General features: G+C 43.7%; 1 protein-coding gene across 4 annotated transcripts in view; it reads left to right on the top strand.

Annotated features, from left to right (window-relative positions):
* DMD (dystrophin) overlaps positions 1-17,913 on the top strand; it is a 1,834,617-nt gene that overhangs the window by 1,589,407 nt on the left and 227,297 nt on the right. For all 4 annotated transcript variants that reach the window (XM_030304767.1, XM_030304766.1, XM_030304769.1 and 1 more), the window contains one exon: positions 13,504-13,582. In XM_030304767.1, coding sequence (XP_030160627.1) covers positions 13,504-13,582 — 79 coding nt within the window. The remainder of the gene's footprint in view (positions 1-13,503; positions 13,583-17,913) is intronic.

Below are 17,913 nucleotides of genomic sequence, written 5' to 3'. Positions count from 1 at the left end.
AGTGTCCCATGCCCTGTCTTCGCCACCCTCCACAAGATGAACACCCCGTACAATGTCTATACCAGCACTTGGAAATGCTTGTAGAATAATTGATTCTTGAGCTCACCGTTCATGCTCTCCACTCGAGACTTGTTTAGGCTCTGCTAAAAGATAGAAATCACCTAGCTATCCCCAACTGGCCGACTTGTGTATTTATTATAAAAAGACGTAAGTTAGATCTGGAACTTTCCACAGGGGTATGTCTGCCAAATTTACCCCCCCACCCCACCCCTATTTTGCTCTGGTCCACATCTGCTTACTTTGCAGCCGATGCTGTTCCATGTTTTACGTGTTGTCTTTTTCAGTCAAATACAGTATTTCTGCCCAAGCAGAAATCTTGCTAACATCAGGATGAATGATGTGAGGGGCTTTGAGGAGAATTCACGGCCACCCCCTCTGTAACTTTTCCATCGTTCAATCTAGTCTTTGCTCAACAGCGCTCTCGATGGACTGCTTTGGTTTGCCATATGGAACTCTGCCCCAACGCACTGGTGGTCCCTCCCGATTTATACACGTGTCCTTGTCACCTAGGATGAAAGTCTGCAGTCTCCTGGACTCCTCCTTCTCTCTAGGACCCTTACATTTGATCCATCATGATCTATAATACTCTTGTTTTTCTCCCTGGCTGTTGATCCTTCCTACACTTGTTCCACGGCTCCCTTCATCCTAAAACACCACTCTGAGCATGATATTTTTTGTTTAAAAAATTTCATGTAAAAGATGAAAATGTTACTAGTAAGGATAGGAGAACCTTAAATGAAGTCTACCTAGAAAACAGAAGCCTGGCGCTTGGAACACAGTGAAGGTTGCCATGGCTGGTTTGCTGTTGCTGTTACTGAGTACTTCTGTTCACAGATTAGGAAACTAAGGTTAGATGAGATGCTGAAGGTCTCAGAGCCAGTAAGGGGTGCTGACTCAGTCTTACTGACCCGTAGAACTTGTGGCCTTTCCACTCTACCAGTGGCTCCCCAAACAGGCTAGACGTCAGAGTCCCTGGTGGAGCTTTAAAGGAAGGTATGGCTTCTCAAGCCCAGTCCCAAGTGGACTAAGTCAGAAAGTCTAGAGAAGGAGCACCTGGGTGGCTCAGTCAGTTAAGTGTCTGACTCTTGATCTCAGCTCAGGTCACGATCTCTCAATTTGGTGAGATCGAACCCCGTATTGGGCTTCACACAGAACCTGCTTGGGACTCTCTCTGTCTGTCTCTCTCTCTCTCTCTCTCTCTCTCTCTCTCTCTCTCTCTCGGCTCCTCCACCACTTGCACGCGTGTGCAAGTGTGCACGCGCTCTCAAAATAAACTTTAAAAAATAGAAATTCGGGGCGCCTGGGTGGCTCGGTCGGTTAAGCATCCGACTTCGGCTCAGGTCACGATGTCACGGTCCGTGAGTTCGAGCCCCGCGTCGGGCTCTGTGCTGACAGCTCAGAGTCTGGAGCCTGTTTCAGATTCTGTGTCTCCCTCTCTCTCTGCTCCTCCCCTATTCATGCTCTGTCTCTCTCTGTCTCAAAAATAAATAAACGTTAAAAAAAAATTTTTTTTTTAAATAGAAATTCTAGAGAAGAGTTAAGCATCTGTTTTTTAGAAACTTCTCAGGTAGTGGTGACACACGGTCAAATTGGAGCATGACCGCGGTACATTAAAATCTTTCCCGTGCTATTTCGTGATGCCTATTTGTAAATATCTAATCCGTAAATGCATTAAAAATAGGCTCCTTGGCTTTTTATTTATTTTTTTTCTCCTTCCTCTCCTAACAAAGTGTCTTACAAGCACTCAATAAGTATTTGAGTAATTAATTGCTTAATTATTTAATTAAAGTTGCTCTTAAATGCAAATATTCACAGCTGTGGTTACTGGAAGCCTGTTATGAGCAATCATTGATCTTCCCGGGAATGTTTATTAATCAGCTAGGAGCCAGTCCTTGGGAAGGACGGGCTAAACATCTGGGACCGGGGCTGAGAAGGCTTCCAGAATGAATGTTAGCCACATCCTTGCCCAGCCTAGGGCCGCTCTCTTTCCTTGCCCACACTTCATTGACAACTTCAGGGAAAATGCAGAGAACATATTAATAAAGCTCAAGAGATTTCAGCCCCTGGTTTCATTTCTTTTAAGTTGACACATGTATCTGGTTTGGGAAACGGGGGAAGTCTTTTTTTTTTTTTTTTTTGAAAGAAAGAAAAAAAATCCTTTATTCTTGTCATACCATGAACATGGAGTTCACTGTTCTGCGTTAAGATTATAAAGCAAGATCCCCAAATGCGGTGGCTGATTATTCACAGTAGACATATTAAGTCAAGAAGCTTATTTTTTCTCTCTTTGCTAAGGCACAAAGCCTGGGGCTATATGCATTTTTATTACACTTTACTGTGTTGGTTTCACTTGAGGATTAAAAAGAAAGTCAAGGCACAGTGCACATATCCTGATGGATTTTAGGATTTCTTGCTTTAGTGAAAGGAAGAATCTCATAAAGTACTTCAGATTATTGCTCAAGGAAGTATACCTACTTCCGTGATGACCTAGAAATTCGATCTTTTGTTTCTCCTATAAAAGATCACCTTGTATTTTCGAGGGTTTTTTATCCCCCTGTAGTTTTCTGCACCGTGTAAAGCCACATTAGAAGAAGAAAGAAAGAAAGAAAGAAAAGAAAGAAAAGAAAGAAAGAAAGAAGGAAAGAAAGAAAGAAAGAAAGAGAAAGAAAGAAAGAAAGCAAGCAAGCTTTAGTTTAGATTTCAAGTGAAAATGTCCCCACTAGTTCGGGGAAGTGTTAGGACTGTTCAAGGAGATTATAAACCACCTCCGGGGTTGGGGTGAGGTGTGGTGAAGGAGGAGGGAGGCAGGGGGAGAGAGGAAGAGAGGGCTGAGCCTGGAGAGTGTAAAGAAGGCCAGGCAGTGACACGAGAGACTACAGGGAGTGAGGACACGTCCAGTTTACCTCCAGTTCTGGCAAATCCACGCCAAGACACGATAGAGGGCCGTTGCGCTGTCCTCTGGCCTTCGTTAAGAAACCTAAAGTGTACCTCTTCATTTAACTCGTGCCCTGTCTTCCGATATGCAAAGGAGAGAGAAGGACTGAACGCTGTAGAATTGGCAAGTGCAGTGGATGAGACCTTCCGGTTTATTGATTTGTAGCGAAAGACGTGATCCTGTTTGGGCAACCCTGGTCGGCGAGAGCAGAGAAAGGCGCTTTTCAGTGGCCGGGAGGAGAGCCGGGCGCCGCCAACAGGGGCTCCTGGCACACAAGGTTCTTGGATCCGCGGTCGAATTAACCGTGAAGGCAGTCGAGGTCGGGAAGCTTTGGAAATGCTGTGGGTAGCTTGGGATTTAAGGAATGTGGATTTCCTTGGGTAACGATTGTCGTGCGCATATTTGAGCAAAGCCTCCTTCCGGGACATTATTATAAAGGCGACGACGACGAGTAGAACACACTGAAAACCCGCGGGTATATCGTTGCCCAAAATAGAAGGGTTTCGCCATGAAACAAAAGTAGGTGCAGTTCCTGGCGTTGGATCTTTTTTTTTTTTTTTCATTTGTTCTCCTGATTTCGTATTTTAGGACGATTTGCTCACAGCTGTATACGTTGTATCTTTTTTTTTCAGGCGGTACCGGTTCTGATGTAGTCCCTTGATAATTATTTCAAATTGCCACTTCTGGTCCTTGGGAACACTCCCGTGTTCTAACACCAGCCGGGATAATTATGTAATTACCATGTGAGCATTATGCTACTTAGGGCCCAAAATGCCCCCGGAAGGGAATGCTACAGCGGCCTCGGGAAATTTCTGTGAGAATGGTATCTTCCAAATGCGGGATAAGTACAAGCTCAAGAATAAATAGCTGGGACTGATAGGTAAATGATTTAATGTGAGTAACGGTGTTGCAAGGTGCGAGCCACTTGACTTTCGTTCCTGCTGCAAATCATGAGATACATTAGGAAAGCTTTTAAGAGGGAAACCTATTTTTTAAGATAAAATCTGCATCAAGTTACATCAGCCGAGCAGAGTCATTCGACTTTTATCTCTTTGAGACCAAAGGGGAAAAAAAAAAAAAAAAAAGAAATGCTTCCTATGATCTCTTCCCTTCCCATCATGTTTTTTCGTAACAGTCTATAGTTGCAACCAAAACTGGAGATTTTGACAAATGAAGCAGGATAGGAGGTTGATCGCTGCTTTTCTGAATTAAACTTAATGATACCCTGAAGGTACTTGGGTCTGTGAAGTCAACTTAATGTTGATGTAACCTGACTCCATTATCACAGGATGAATCGTTGGCACAAGTCTGAAAATCAGTAGACACCCTTCCAAGGTGCATTTGAGAAATCAGGGAGGTGAAAGCTGAAGGCTTAACAATGGACAAAGGGCTTGGTGTTTGTCCTCCCGTGCTCCCCAGCGGACGGAGATGTTCATCAGAATTAGGGGGAATGATGTTCCTGGAGAAGCGATTGGCTATGCAGGAGCGGAAAAATAATTTTCCCTCTATCCTTCTAGGTTCTTGGTGGAGACCTCCGGTAATAAAAGACAGATTAACAGGAGAAAAGCAAGCAGGAGTTAAATAACATGTATGCCTGGGAGAGACCCAGGAAAACTGAGTAACTCATCAAAATGGCTCAAGCCACTGCCTTAAATACCACTTTCCGCTGAGGACAAAAGAAAGATGCTGGGGCGTTGGGGGGGGGGGGGAGGGTGCAGTTATGGGAGGTTGCCCGGAACAGCACAGTAAACAAGAGTAAGGTTCCTAGGCAGATTTAAGTTTTGCTTTCTCCGTTGATAAGGGTTTCTAGAGATTTAGTCATACTTCTCTTCCTGGTACAGAGCAGGAGACGCGCTTAAAATGCAGATTTCTCTTAGAAATGTAAATGTCTCCTACAAAAGGGTAACTTCTACTGGTGTCTAAGCTTCTACGGTACCTACTGTTTCTTAAAAATAATGAATTGGGGCGCCTGGGTGGCGCAGTCGGTTAAGCGTCCGACTTCAGCCAGGTCACGATCTTGCGGTCCGTGAGTTCGAGCCCCGCGTCGGGCTCTGGGCTGATGGCTCAGAGCCTGGAGCCTGCTTCCGATTCTGTGTCTCCCTCTCTCACTGCTCCTCCCCTGTGCATGGTCTGTTTCTCTTTCTCTCTCTCTCTCTCTCTCTCTCAAAAATAAATAGACGTTAAAAAAAGTTAAAGAGGGGCGCCTGGGTGGCACAGTCAGTTAAGCCTCCGACTTCAGCCAGGTCACGATCTCGCGGTCCCTGAGTTCGAGCCCCGCGTCAGGCTCTGGGCTGATGGCTCAGAGCCTGGAGCCTGTTTCCGATTCTGTGTCTCCCTCTCTCTTTGCCCCTCCCCCGTTCATGCTCTGTCTCTCTCTGTCCCAAAAATAAAGTGGCTTGTTTAAAAAAAAAAAAAAATGAATTTAGGGGCGCCTGGGTGGCTCAGTCCATTAAGCATCAGACTTTAGCTCAGGTCATGATCTTGCGGTTAATGAGTTCGAGTCTCACTTTGGGCTCTCTGTTCTCAGCAAGAAACCTGCTTCACATCCTCTGTGTCCCTCTCTCTGCCCTTCCCCTGCTCTCTCTCTGTCACTCTCTCTCTCCGAAAAATAAATAAACATTAAAAAAATAATAATGAGTTTAAATAATCCTTAGGCATATTTGGGAGCGGCAAATTGTGTCACCCGTCAGCTGGCTCGAGGCGAGGCTCCCAGTGACATAATGCCTCACCTGTCTGGCACAGGTACACCTACATCCTTTTAGGCTCTGTTTGGGAGTCTCTGTGCTTTGCTGGTAGGTTGTATAGAACACATTTGGGAAGGGCTGGTGCGAGGTGGAGAGGTGAGTGGAGGAGAAAACAAAGGGAAAGCAGGGAATAAGCAAAGGAGTCAAAGATTTAGAAAGAAAAGGTGCACCTGTCTGGCTCAGTAGGTTGATTGCAGCTCAAGTCATGATCCCAGGGTCATGGGATCAAGCCCCGAGTCAGGCTCTGTGCTGAGTGTAGAGCCTGCTTAAGATTCTCTCCCTCTCCCTCTCCCTCTCCCTCCCCAATTTGTGTGCGTGAATGCTCTCAATCTAAAATTTTTTTAGAGAGATTAAGAAAGAAAGGGATCAACACAAAAATATAAAATAGAAGGGGGAGGAAAGCTCTCAGAGAGGAACATGAAGAGAGGTGGATTCATGATGGTCTCGGATGGCACACATTAGCATCCATGCCATAAGTCACACAAAATCAACTAATAATTATGCTCGTACTCAGAGTGAGCCTTCGGTCAGCATAGGTTGCTTTCCTATGATCTCTTCTGAAGTCAAATGCTAGAAACTCTTTTTAACTCCTAAGTGTCTCAGTGTCAAGAAAACACATAAAGAAAGTCAAGGGGGGGGCGCCTGGGTGGCGCAGTCGGTTAAGCGTCCGACTTCAGCCAGGTCACGATCTCGCGGTCCGTGAGTTCGAACCCTGCGTCGGGCTCTGGGCTGATGGCTCAGAGCCTGGAGCCTGTTTCCGATTCTGTGTCTCCCTCTCTCTCTGCCCCTCCCCCGTTCATGCTCTGTCTCTCTCTGTCCCAAAAATAAATAAACGTTGAAAAAAAAAATTAAAAAAAAAAAAAAAAAAAAAGAAAGTCAAGGGAAAGAGAGCTCAGCCGCTGAGCTGTACCCATCACAAGCTCTCATTCCAAACGTTGTCTGAGACCATTTGTTTCAGTCACAACTCAAAACGAATCAGAATTCGAACAATGGATTTTGACTGAAAAGGATTATAATTAGTTGAAAGGATTTTAATGGACACCGTAGTAAACCTCAAGAGAGTTTCCAGGATCATGTTTGGGCATATATTTATGAGTATCACAAGTCAGGATTTGGAAGTAAGATGAGTTAGGAAGGCCTCCCCAACACAGACACATGCATGCAGAAAACTGTACACACTATAAGGTTTCGGTACGAAAACTCACGAATAGACTGTAGAGAGTCATTTGCGTGCATGTGCACGGTTTATTCACGATCATCACAGCATCAGGAGAGGGTTGTGGGGTTTTTTATGGGCTCATTAGTGTAGGTGTGAAGTCTGGTTCCTGCATGCCTATGGATATTTATCAAAGGTCTAGACAAACTGAGAGCCAGAAAATCAAAACCTACACGCCGAGTTACATCGTTTCCCAAGACTGGAGTAAACATGATTTATGCACATAGTGCCGGTAAGAACGCTTGGACACTAGGAAGAAATCACATTGTTTAGCAATGTATTGCCACATCAGGAGGGACCCCTTGGCTCTCCTGAAACGTCCAGTGCAGACGAAAACGTGAAAGTAATTAACAGGTCAAAAGAAAAAGTGGAAGCCCTTGAGAACTGAAAATAAAGCTTAGTAACATTTGCACGTAGATAAATTTACTTGAAATCATTTCTGGGAGCCCCGATGCTCTCTCTCCTTTTCCCTTCTTTTTGACTTATTTAAAGCAACTTTGGACAAAAATGAAATGAGGATATCCTTCAGAACGCACAGAAGCATGGACTGAGCTTTGGGAAATAGTCACAGCTGGGAAGAGAATGTGTTATCATTAATCTAGTTGAATGACTTGGTGTTCATTCACCATCCCCAAAATGTTGCTCTCCAGTCTACGATACTCATACTTAATACTAGGTGTATAGTACCTAACAGATAACAGGAACTCAAGAAGTATTTCCACTCATCACATTGATCAAATATTTGTTGACCATCTCCTAGGTATTAGGCCCTGGACTAAACTACGAATAAGATAATCAACATCTCTGTCTTCATGGGCAAGTAACTTACATTCTTGTATCTTGTGAATGAATGAAGAAACGTCTCTTGGCACGAAAGAAGGGAGGTCTCTGCAAACAGTACGCTGCCTGTAGAACTCATCTGAGATGAGAAAGCAAAGGCAAATAACAAGAGTCCTCATAGCTCTCGAATATGATTCTTTAAAAATGAGAGTAAAACAAATAGGCAGGAGATTGGGGCTCTTGGTCTGTCTTGCAAATTATTTTAAAATGTTTGGGCCCAGTATTGTAGGCCCAATAAATCTAAATGGTTTTCTTCTTTTCTTTTTTATACTTTGATCATCAAGAAGGAAGGAAAGAGGGGCGCCCGCATGGCTCGGTCGTGTATGTGTCTGACTCTTGATTTTGGCTTAGGTCATCATCTTACGGTTCGTGGGATCAAGCCCATGTCAGGCTCCGCACTGACAGCGTGGAGCTTGCTTGGGATTCTCTCCCTCTCTCTCTCTCTCTCTCTCTCTCTCTCTCTCTCTCTCTCTCTCTCTGTCTCTCTGCCCCTCCCCCGTTCGTGCACGCTCTCTCTCTCTCTCAAACAAACTTTTGAAAAAAAGAAGAAGGAGGGAAAAAAAGAAGGGGGGGGGGGTCTTTCCAAAAATTGTACTGGAAATCTCACGATAGAGAATTCTTCACGCAAAATGGAGTTGTTAGGGTGACAATTCTCGAATAATCTGTACATTAATTCATTCAACTAATAATTAGAGTACCTGCTATATGCCGGGTACTGTGCTAGCCACCGGGGATATAGTAGGAACAGAAAGATGTGTCCCTGTCCTCACAGAGCATATGAAAAAAAAAAAAAGACCTTTTTTAAAATTTTCTCCGACATGATTTTACTGAGGAATACTGCAAATTAGATTATGAGTACTTAAGGAGCAGATGGCAGTTTTTTGCCCATCTGGGATACTTCTAATGAATAGACTCTTGTGTATCAATAGGTAAGGATTCTTCCAGTTCTAAGCTTTCCTGATCTATTATCTAATAGTAGATACAGGATCTTCCCGGAAGACGTTACGCTTGTGTTTCTTTTCATAAAAGGAAACAGAGGTATTGCCTATTAATTCAGAAGAAATTGGGTTCTTTCCATCTCCTTAAATAATTCTAATTAAATTCCTCTGGCTCTTCCTGCCTTGCTCACCTTCTAATGTCACCCCTACCCCTTGTATTCTCACTTGCCATTCCTTCCTTTAGTGACGGAGACAAATTGTTCTTCTTCCCCTGGCTCTACGTGGCCTCTCCAGCAAAACTCTCACTGTGAGGTCCAATGCACCTGTTCCAGAGGAATTCCTACCGCCGTATGCGGTTCCTTCCCTTTGGAATTGCCATAGTCCCATCAGGAATATCCTCGCTCTCCTAGCCTTCCACCCTGGAAATACACCCGTTCTGTTTGCCTCTTCAGAAATGAAGCTCCGACACCAAAAATTAACCAGTTCTTCCTTCTTTCCGAATACCTCCTTATCTGCCTTCCCTCCCATCCAGGGCCACACGGTCTTCATTCCAACGCATGTCACCCCCCCACCTAGGTGATTGCAACCTGCCCAAACCTGAGCTGCTTTCTCAAATCGTGAGTCAGTGCACAGAAATCTTCCCTGGTTCCCTTGGCCTTGCCGGGAAAATCCTGAGCCGCAGAGTTTGCAGAGCCTTGGTTTGCATCTCTGCCTCCAGGATAGGTAGCTCACTGTACCTTACCGCCCTCTCCAACAGCTGTGTTCTGCCCCAGGCCTTTCCTCGGCTAATCCCTCCTCCTCACCTCCAAGCCTTTATGCTTCCAGAGATCAGAGACCACAGCATTTTCTCCTTGTGTGTCTCTTTCAGTATTAGCAACTACTTGTCACATGATCAGGGAATTCACCGAGTAAAGAATGAATTGTGTGTTGCCCGCGTGGCTCATTCAGATAAGTGTCCGACTCTTGGTTTCTGCTCAGATCGTGATCTCACGAGTCACGGGTTCAAGCCCCACGTCGGGCTCTGCGCTGACAGCGGGGAGCCTCCTTGGGAATCTCTCTCTCTCCCTCTCTCTCTGTCCCTTCCCTGCTCACTCTTCCTGTCTCTGTCTCTCTCTCTCTCTCAAAATCAATAAATAAACATTTAAAAAAATGAATTGGGCCAGAACGCAGGATTGTGGTGTATAATTTGTGGTGTTTGCTTCCTAGCCTATATATAGTACTTGATATAGCTTAAAAACACGGCCAGTTAGAAAGGTCTGATGCATGGAGGTTATTGTTTCAAAAGTTTATCAACTTTCATTTCCTTGCCTAATTGCTCACAGAATAAAGTGCCTTTGTTCTTAGGTAGCTACAGTGTGCCTTCAAGTTTTTTCTCTGTCTTAAAATGATGTCTTTGTTTATTCAATTGTGCATTCAATCCATGCAATACCTTTCTCCAAGGATAATTTGTGAAAAGAAATATTTTACGCTTAATTCTTTAGTTATTTTAAGACTGTTTCCCGAAGTGTTCATTTCATTACGTGACGCATTTTTAATTTCAGTCTCTCTCATGCATTTTCCTAACTTTGAGTTATAGGGAAGGGAATTCACTTCTCTCTCCTTTTCATTTCTTGACAATATCGGGTATACCCTGGAAATTACCTGTGGAGTTCACCTTATAGAGGAAGAAAGCAACCTTCGAGATGAGCGGCCTCTAATGGACTCAGATGCTGCCTCCCCCTGGTCGCTATGAATCTGCTAACATTACCACCAGGGGACAGGGTCTGTGACACGGTCATGCTCCTTTACCACATGACCCCCATGGGATTTCTTTCTCGGGACATGAAAAGATCGCTGGTCACTGTCCACTCCCATGTGGCCTCCTCATCCACTCTTCCCCACCCCCGAACTTTCACAGCCATCTCTTGGTTACTTTGTTCATGAGATGACCCATTCTGCATTTAGAAATAATGATGTCCTTCTAAACATGCCTTTGCGCGTGTTCTCCGTAATCGTATGGCATCACATTCTTCATGACCAGGAACTCACCTTGCTTTGGGTCATAAAAGGTACCAGTGACTAAACTTCCATAGATATGGACACTAGATCTCTTCTGCAGTCGGTAAATTGAAAGGCCAGCTGCATATTGAATATGTCTAAAATGCTTTTCGTTTGACTTTGATCTCTAAAATAGCAGTTAAAGACCAAGAGTCAGACTGAATGAGTTTGAATCTTGGCTCTGCCAATCTACTAACTATTTAAACGTAGGCAAGTTGTGTTGTTGTTGTTTTTTAGCCTCTCGTGCTTCAGCTTCTACATCATTCAAGTAGGAAGATACATTACTTCTTTTTTTAATGTTTATTTTTGAGCGAGAGAGAGAGGGAGAGAGGGAGCACAGAGGAGGGGCAGAGAACGAGGGAGGCACAGAATCCCAAGTAGGCTCTGCACTGTCAGCCCAGAGCCCGACGCAGGGCTCGAATCCACGAACCATGAGATCATGACCTGAGCCGAAGTCGAGAGTTGGACACCTAACCGACCGAGCTCCCCAGGCGCCCCCAGATAATATTACTTCCACCGAGTTACTGTGAAAATTAAGTAAGTTAATTCCTCTTGTCATGAACAGAATGCTTAATAAATATCAGCCATTTTTGTGATGTATGTATTGCCTTGCCCACGATAACCTATCCTTTCCATGTACGAATCACAACAGCAACGATAACAATAGCTGTTAACGTTTATTGAGCAATCACCATGTGGAAGAAATGAGGCCCACCGTTGCCCGTGTCTTAGCTACTTCCCACGAAAAGTTCTGTGAGGTGGGTCATGTTGTCCCATTTTACCCACAAGGAAAGTTAACGGTGGAATAACATACCCAGGGACGTGCGGCTTGCAGGCGGTGTTAGTTCACGTTCCTGTTTCTTCTCCCATATCTGTCTTTCTGGGCGTCTCTCTGTCACACGTACACATTGGTTTGGTCAACTAGTCATTAAGCACTTGTGACCCACTTACCGTGTGCAGGGTTCAGTGAGCCCTGCGGGAGGGTGGGGAGGGGAGGCGGGACAGCAAGGGATGGTCCCGGCTATCGGGGATTTCACGTGGCATCGCAGGAGATAAGTCCTGTCCCTGCAACTACAACAGACAGTATGACAGAAATGCTCCAAGGAGAGACTGTGAGCCTCGAGGATGCCGAGGAAGCGATCCCTTCCAACCCGGGGGATTGGAAAGTAGACATAGAAACATAGAAAAGACTGGAACTGGGAGCGAAGGGGGAGAAGAACGCTGCAGAGAGGAGCACCAACCAAAACAAGTCACACGGGTGTTAAATTGGATGGAACGTTGCAGGCCAGGCCAGCTGAGCGTGGCAGACGGTGCGGGGCCGTAGGGCCGGGAAGGGAGGTTTGAGATGCGCCTCACGCTTTTGCGTGCGTCACAGTGAAGCACGTCCTGCGCGTTTGGGAACCTCCACGTGCTTTTCCAAATATTTGTTCCAAGCAAAGATGTGCAAGGCTAGGAGAAAGTGAAAACAGAAGGTTGTTCTGAATCTGTGTTAGGCCCTTGACTGATATTGCGAGATTGGCCGGCTTTAGACCAGACTCCCTTAGCCACTTTTCTGATCTTGTCTAATATCTGTTTTATCCCTTGGGCATTAGCCACACCATAGGAGTGAACCAACTGGAGCTTTGCTGGCTCTGGGCAGGAGCTGACCAACCCCTTGTCGACCACGGGCTGTTCAGAACCAAATTAAGATCCAGATTTGTGAAGCTCGCGTGCCTGGGGCCACCCCTGATGCCTGGTCCGCAGAATGCCAGATGACGAAAGCAAAGCATTTCACCCGTCACATTCTTCCTTCCCCGCCCCGCTCCCCAGAATGGAATTCACTAAGCCATCAGGACACCATCAGTACATTCTAGAAAAACCTGATAGGAAAAAAAAAAAAACAAAAGAATGGAAATTTTTATCTCATGCCACCTGAAGATCTACTTCGCAGTAATTTTCAAGTCTACTAAAAACTGAAATCTGAAAATGTCTTTGATCTCATTATCTCCTCCGTAATTACGCTATATTGAAGCCTTGCGTCTACTTCTTTGATGCTTAAGTGTTAATCAGCTGTTGCTTACTCTTTATTTCTCAATGATCCATTAACTACCAATAGGATTCCCACAAACGTTAGTCAAAAACAATAGACTAACACAAAATAAACGCCATCCCTGGGATCCTTCACTTATCTAGTATACGGGGGAATGACAACCTCCCTAACCTTTGCACGAAAGATTTAGAGGTGGCATTTTTGACGCTCGTTGGAGCAGTAGTTCGTTTGTGTCTGCCAATGAACAGAGTGTGAAAAAAATCTCATTTTCACATTACCGAGAAAGCACGTCTTTTTTTTGTTTGGCCCTGGTTGGATGAAAAGGGCTCTCGGAGGCCGTGCGGTAAAACCGGGGCTCTGGGGGGGCGCCTGGGCGGCTCAGTCGGTTCAGCGTCCCACTCCTGATTTCGGCTCAGGTCATGATCTCACGGTTGTGAGATCAAGCCCCGCTCTGACTGCGTGGAGGCTGCTTGGGATTCTCTCTCTCCCTCTCTCTGCCCCTCCCCGCCTCGTGCACACGCGCGCGCGCGCTCTCTCAAAATAAACACACGTTTAAAAATCTATTTTAAAAATGGGGTCATGCATTGCTGCTTTAGTCGCCCGGCTTTCGAGGCTCAAAAGATCCGACCAAAGAGGACACGTCGTTTTCATTGCTCCTCATTGTATCTGATGAGAGGACATCATTTCTCTCCTCTTCCCCCCAGGTGGCCGTTGAGGACCGCATCAGGCAGCTGCACGAAGCCCACCGGGACTTTGGCCCCGCGTCCCAGCACTTCCTTTCCAGTAAGTCGCTGTCACCTTTCATCGTGTAATGTCTTCCTTGCATCTTGGTAGCAAAGAATGAAGAGCTGAATTACCATCGTCTCTGCCAAGCGCACCGGAGGCATAAATCACCCTGAAATACACCTCGGTGGGAAAATTCAGAGGGTTAGGAGAGGAGGACCGATTAGATCATTTTGCCCAGGCTTCAGCTAACGCAGAATTGTTTCCTGCAACGTGTGCTCAAGTGCTAACTTCGGTAATATTTTTGCGTCTTTAGTTCTGCTTATAGCAGTTCACTTCATAAGCTGGTAATTACGATGCTATATAATTATGCTAGGATAATTCAATATGTGTTACTAGGAATCTATAATTCTTTAGCTCTACATAATTCATTAAATACTTCCTGCCTCAAAGTCAGAAGCGCTGCCTATCATGTTGCCTTTCCCTAACCAGTCTCGTTGCTCATTTATCCTTGACCGCTATTCATTCTTCTTTAGTTTTCCCATTTTGTATCAATTGTGTGTGTATCATTAATCGTACTATTCATATGTATTATTGATAAATATTGTACGTTTTACAACATACTAAGAGGAACAGCCTTAGTTAACTGAGGGTTTAATATCAATAGGTTTAACATCCTATTAACATAACTTTACATATTACGTTGCCAACCTCCTGTTTTCCTCTGATTCATGTTATTAATTTCTCCCACTCTTTCTTTGATTACAAAAATGTGTGTTTTGAGGGTTTTTTTTTTCTCTTTCAAAACCCGTATTTCTACCACATGGAGTCAAGATCTGTTAACACTTTGACATATTTCTTGTTCATACATGAGGATGTATAAGGGCTTAATCATCACTTTAAGGCAGTTACTTTCTGCCTGGCAATGTTACCAATATGAACTAATTTAATCCTCGTGCCACCCCATACGGTAGATGCCGTGATTCCACCCATTTTAAAGATGGGGAAGTTGAGGCACACAGTCCCACAGAGACTGACAGAGCCAGGATTCAAAAGCCAGTGGGCTCCAGAGTCTGATGAATCACCATACTGGACTGTCATTTACTTAATTTTTGTATTTTATAGACAGGAAGTAATTCTGTGTGACCTCCCTTCATCTTCTGTTGCCTTCTTTTATTGCCACGTTCTGGTCCTTTCCTTTCCTTTCCGTTTCATTTTCCATAGGTTCGGAAAAAGATCTTTGCTCACGTCTTCAAGTATGTGAGCGGATGCTTCCGTGTGTCTCTCGCCTTGGTGACTGCCATTCTCTTCGATGTCATTGAGATTAAATGCAGTAACATATTTGTAGATGACTCATAAGCCATAAACGAAAATATTACTATTATGAATATTCATTACTCCTCAAACACCATGTGCATTGATTCACCCTGTCCTCTCTCTCTGCCTGCCCCACCCAAATTCCCGTGTCTTCCCCATTAAAACCTCTTCTCAGAAAATGATATGTTATTTAACCCAGGTGATAGGTAGAGTTTAATGTGTACTTCTCCCGGGTTATTTGCATTTTAATAGGGTGAAAAGCCATTAGCCTGAGGAATGAGTCTCTGTTGGTAGAACGCCATCCATAATCTCTGAGCTGTGAGGGGAGAACTGGGAGGGGCCAGGTGGAACATTCCAGCACCTTTTAAACAATATCACACCAGTGCCCACGTCCACAAAGGTCAGGCTGGTGGCCACAGATGCTCATAAAGACACCCATTTCCCTGCCTCAGTGGAGCCAGCCCCGCAAGCCACCAATTTCTTACTCGTGTGGAATGTCAGTATATGCTTAGAAGCTCTGCCTAGGGATAGCAAACATTAGCACTTCAGTTTAAGGGATATTTGAGAAATAGGACAGTGGGACTAAAGACTCAATGAGGACTGTTTCTTTGTGTCGTCCTCTTTTATTTTTATTTTATTTTATTTTTTGAACCCCTGACCCTGAGATCAAGACCTGAGGTGAGATCAAGAGTTGGACACTTAATGGACCGAGCCACCCAGGCGCACCCCTGTCCATTTTTTTTTTAAGTTACAGAGGTAATATATGCCCCCTCTAGGAAATATTGGAAAGCAGAGAGTACAAACAGGAAAAAAAAATTACCCTTCATCTCACCCCTTGGAGATAACCACTATCAAAAGTGTGCTTTCTATACTTTAGATAGTTTTCGTTTTTTTTTTTCTTTTTTTTTCACATTTATTTATTTTTGAGACAGAGAGAGAGCATGAACAGGGGAGGGTCAGAGAAAGAGGGAGACACGGAATCTGAAACAGGCTCCAGGCTCTGAGCTGTCAGCACAGAGCCCAACGCGGGGCTCGAACCCACGGACCGCGAGATCGTGACCTGAGCCGAAGTCGGACGCTTAACCGACTGAGCCACCCAGGCGCCCCGCAGATACTTTTCTTTTTAAACTAAACAGGGATAAAAACACATGAACATTTTGTGACCTGCTTTAATATATATAAATATATATATTATATACTATATATATAAAGTATTATATATGTATATATGTATATATATAGTATTATATATATAGTATATAGTATTTCATATATGTATATATATAATATATACTATAATAAAAATATTTATGTGTGCTTAAATATTCCTCTACAGAATAATTTTTTAAATGGCTGGGCAGTATTCTCTTGTCTGGCTCTACCAGATTTACCAAGACAATTCTTAATTACTCATCAGGAAAGTTATTTCAGATTTTTCACTATGCTCTCCAACACTGTGAGTAACATCCTTTATACACCTTTGGAAATATCTCCTATTCTTTCTACAAGATAAATTCCTAAAAACAGAACTGCTCTGTAAAAGGCTGTTTACATTTGTAAGGCTTTTGATATGGGCTGCCACACTGACCTCTAGAAATCTGCTCGAGAAATTGGGTGCCCCGTCAAAACCGTGTTTGAGGCAGGGCCCTCACCCAAGTCACTTATTGGCCGTTAAATTGTGTTCGCTGAAAGCACAACCATTTTTCCCCTAAAACAAATAAAAATATGTTTGAAAAAAAATACCACTAAGGTCATAGTAAATGAATTTGACTTGATCGATGTCTAACTGGCTTCCAAGTTACGAGGAATGATAATAATACTAAGTCTTTGAGACTTAGAAATTACAAAGAGAAATGAAGATGAGCCACTAATTGTGCTCGCCGTCTCTGTCTCTCTTATTCTCCCTGTCCATTTCTCTCCTCCCTTCATCTGTCTCTCTCTCTCTCTCTCTCTCTCTCTCTCTCTCTCACACACACACACACACACACACACACACACGCATTCCCCTTTGAAAATTACATTACCAGCGGTCTTTTTTTTTTTATCAGTAGAGAGAGGCAGGCTTTTACTAAAGAAAAGTATTCAGTGTTTCTTCTTGGTATCCCAATCTCTACGTGTTAAAGAAGTTGTTTCTTTTATCTTAGATCTGAGAGAAATGAGAAGAGAAAAACATTGTAAAATCTGACCCTTATCCGTTGCTAGACACTAGCTTGCCTTTAATTCCAGCTTTAATATTCTACCACTTTTTTAAAAAAAGATCTTACGTAATCTGTACACCTGATGTGGGGCTCGAACTCATGACCCCAAGATCACGCGTTGCATGTTCCACCAACTGAGCCAGCCAGGAGCCCCAATATTCTACCACTTTTAATTGACTTTGGCAACTTAAACCAAGAAAAGGGAGAAATTCTACTACCTTGATTTTTAAAAATCATATGAATTTATACATGTAATTTATTATATTTGTATATAATTTTTAATCACACTGTTGGCATTTATACATATATTAGCGTCCACGTCTTCATATGTCAATATCAAGAAAGTACTCTAGTATTTATTGACATAGTACTCTGAAAATTGTCCATCCTTTATCTTCAAGAATTTAAAACCTTAAAAAAAAAAAAAGAACTTAAGCTCTTTTTTTGTGTCAATTTTCTCAGTTCTCTGAGCTTCTATTCTAAATTTCACATAACCAAGGATAACTATATATTTGAATAAAGGTAGAAATTTTTCTGTAACAGTGAAAAGAACTTAGAGTTGCCTTACGATTTTACCAGTTCTGCGAAATCTTACCATTTGCGACCACACGGATGGAGCTAGAGAGTATTATATAAGAGAAATAAGTCAGTCGGAGAAAGACACATACCATATGATTTCACCCAGATGTGGAGTTTAAGAAACAAAACAAACAAGCGAAGGGGAAAAAAGAGAGAGCTACAAATCAAGAAACAGACTCTTAACTATAGAGAACAAACATGGTTACCAGAGGGGAGGTGCGGGGGATGGGGGGTGCAGAGAAGGGGGCGCTGGGTTACATGGGTGATGAGGCTTAAGGAGGGCACTTGGGATGAGGA

Source organism: Lynx canadensis, chromosome X, assembly GCF_007474595.2.
Source record: "Lynx canadensis isolate LIC74 chromosome X, mLynCan4.pri.v2, whole genome shotgun sequence".
Classification (NCBI taxonomy): domain Eukaryota; kingdom Metazoa; phylum Chordata; class Mammalia; order Carnivora; family Felidae; genus Lynx; species Lynx canadensis.
Note: the sequence above shows the minus strand (reverse complement) of the source record. Positions and strands in the feature narration are given on the sequence as shown.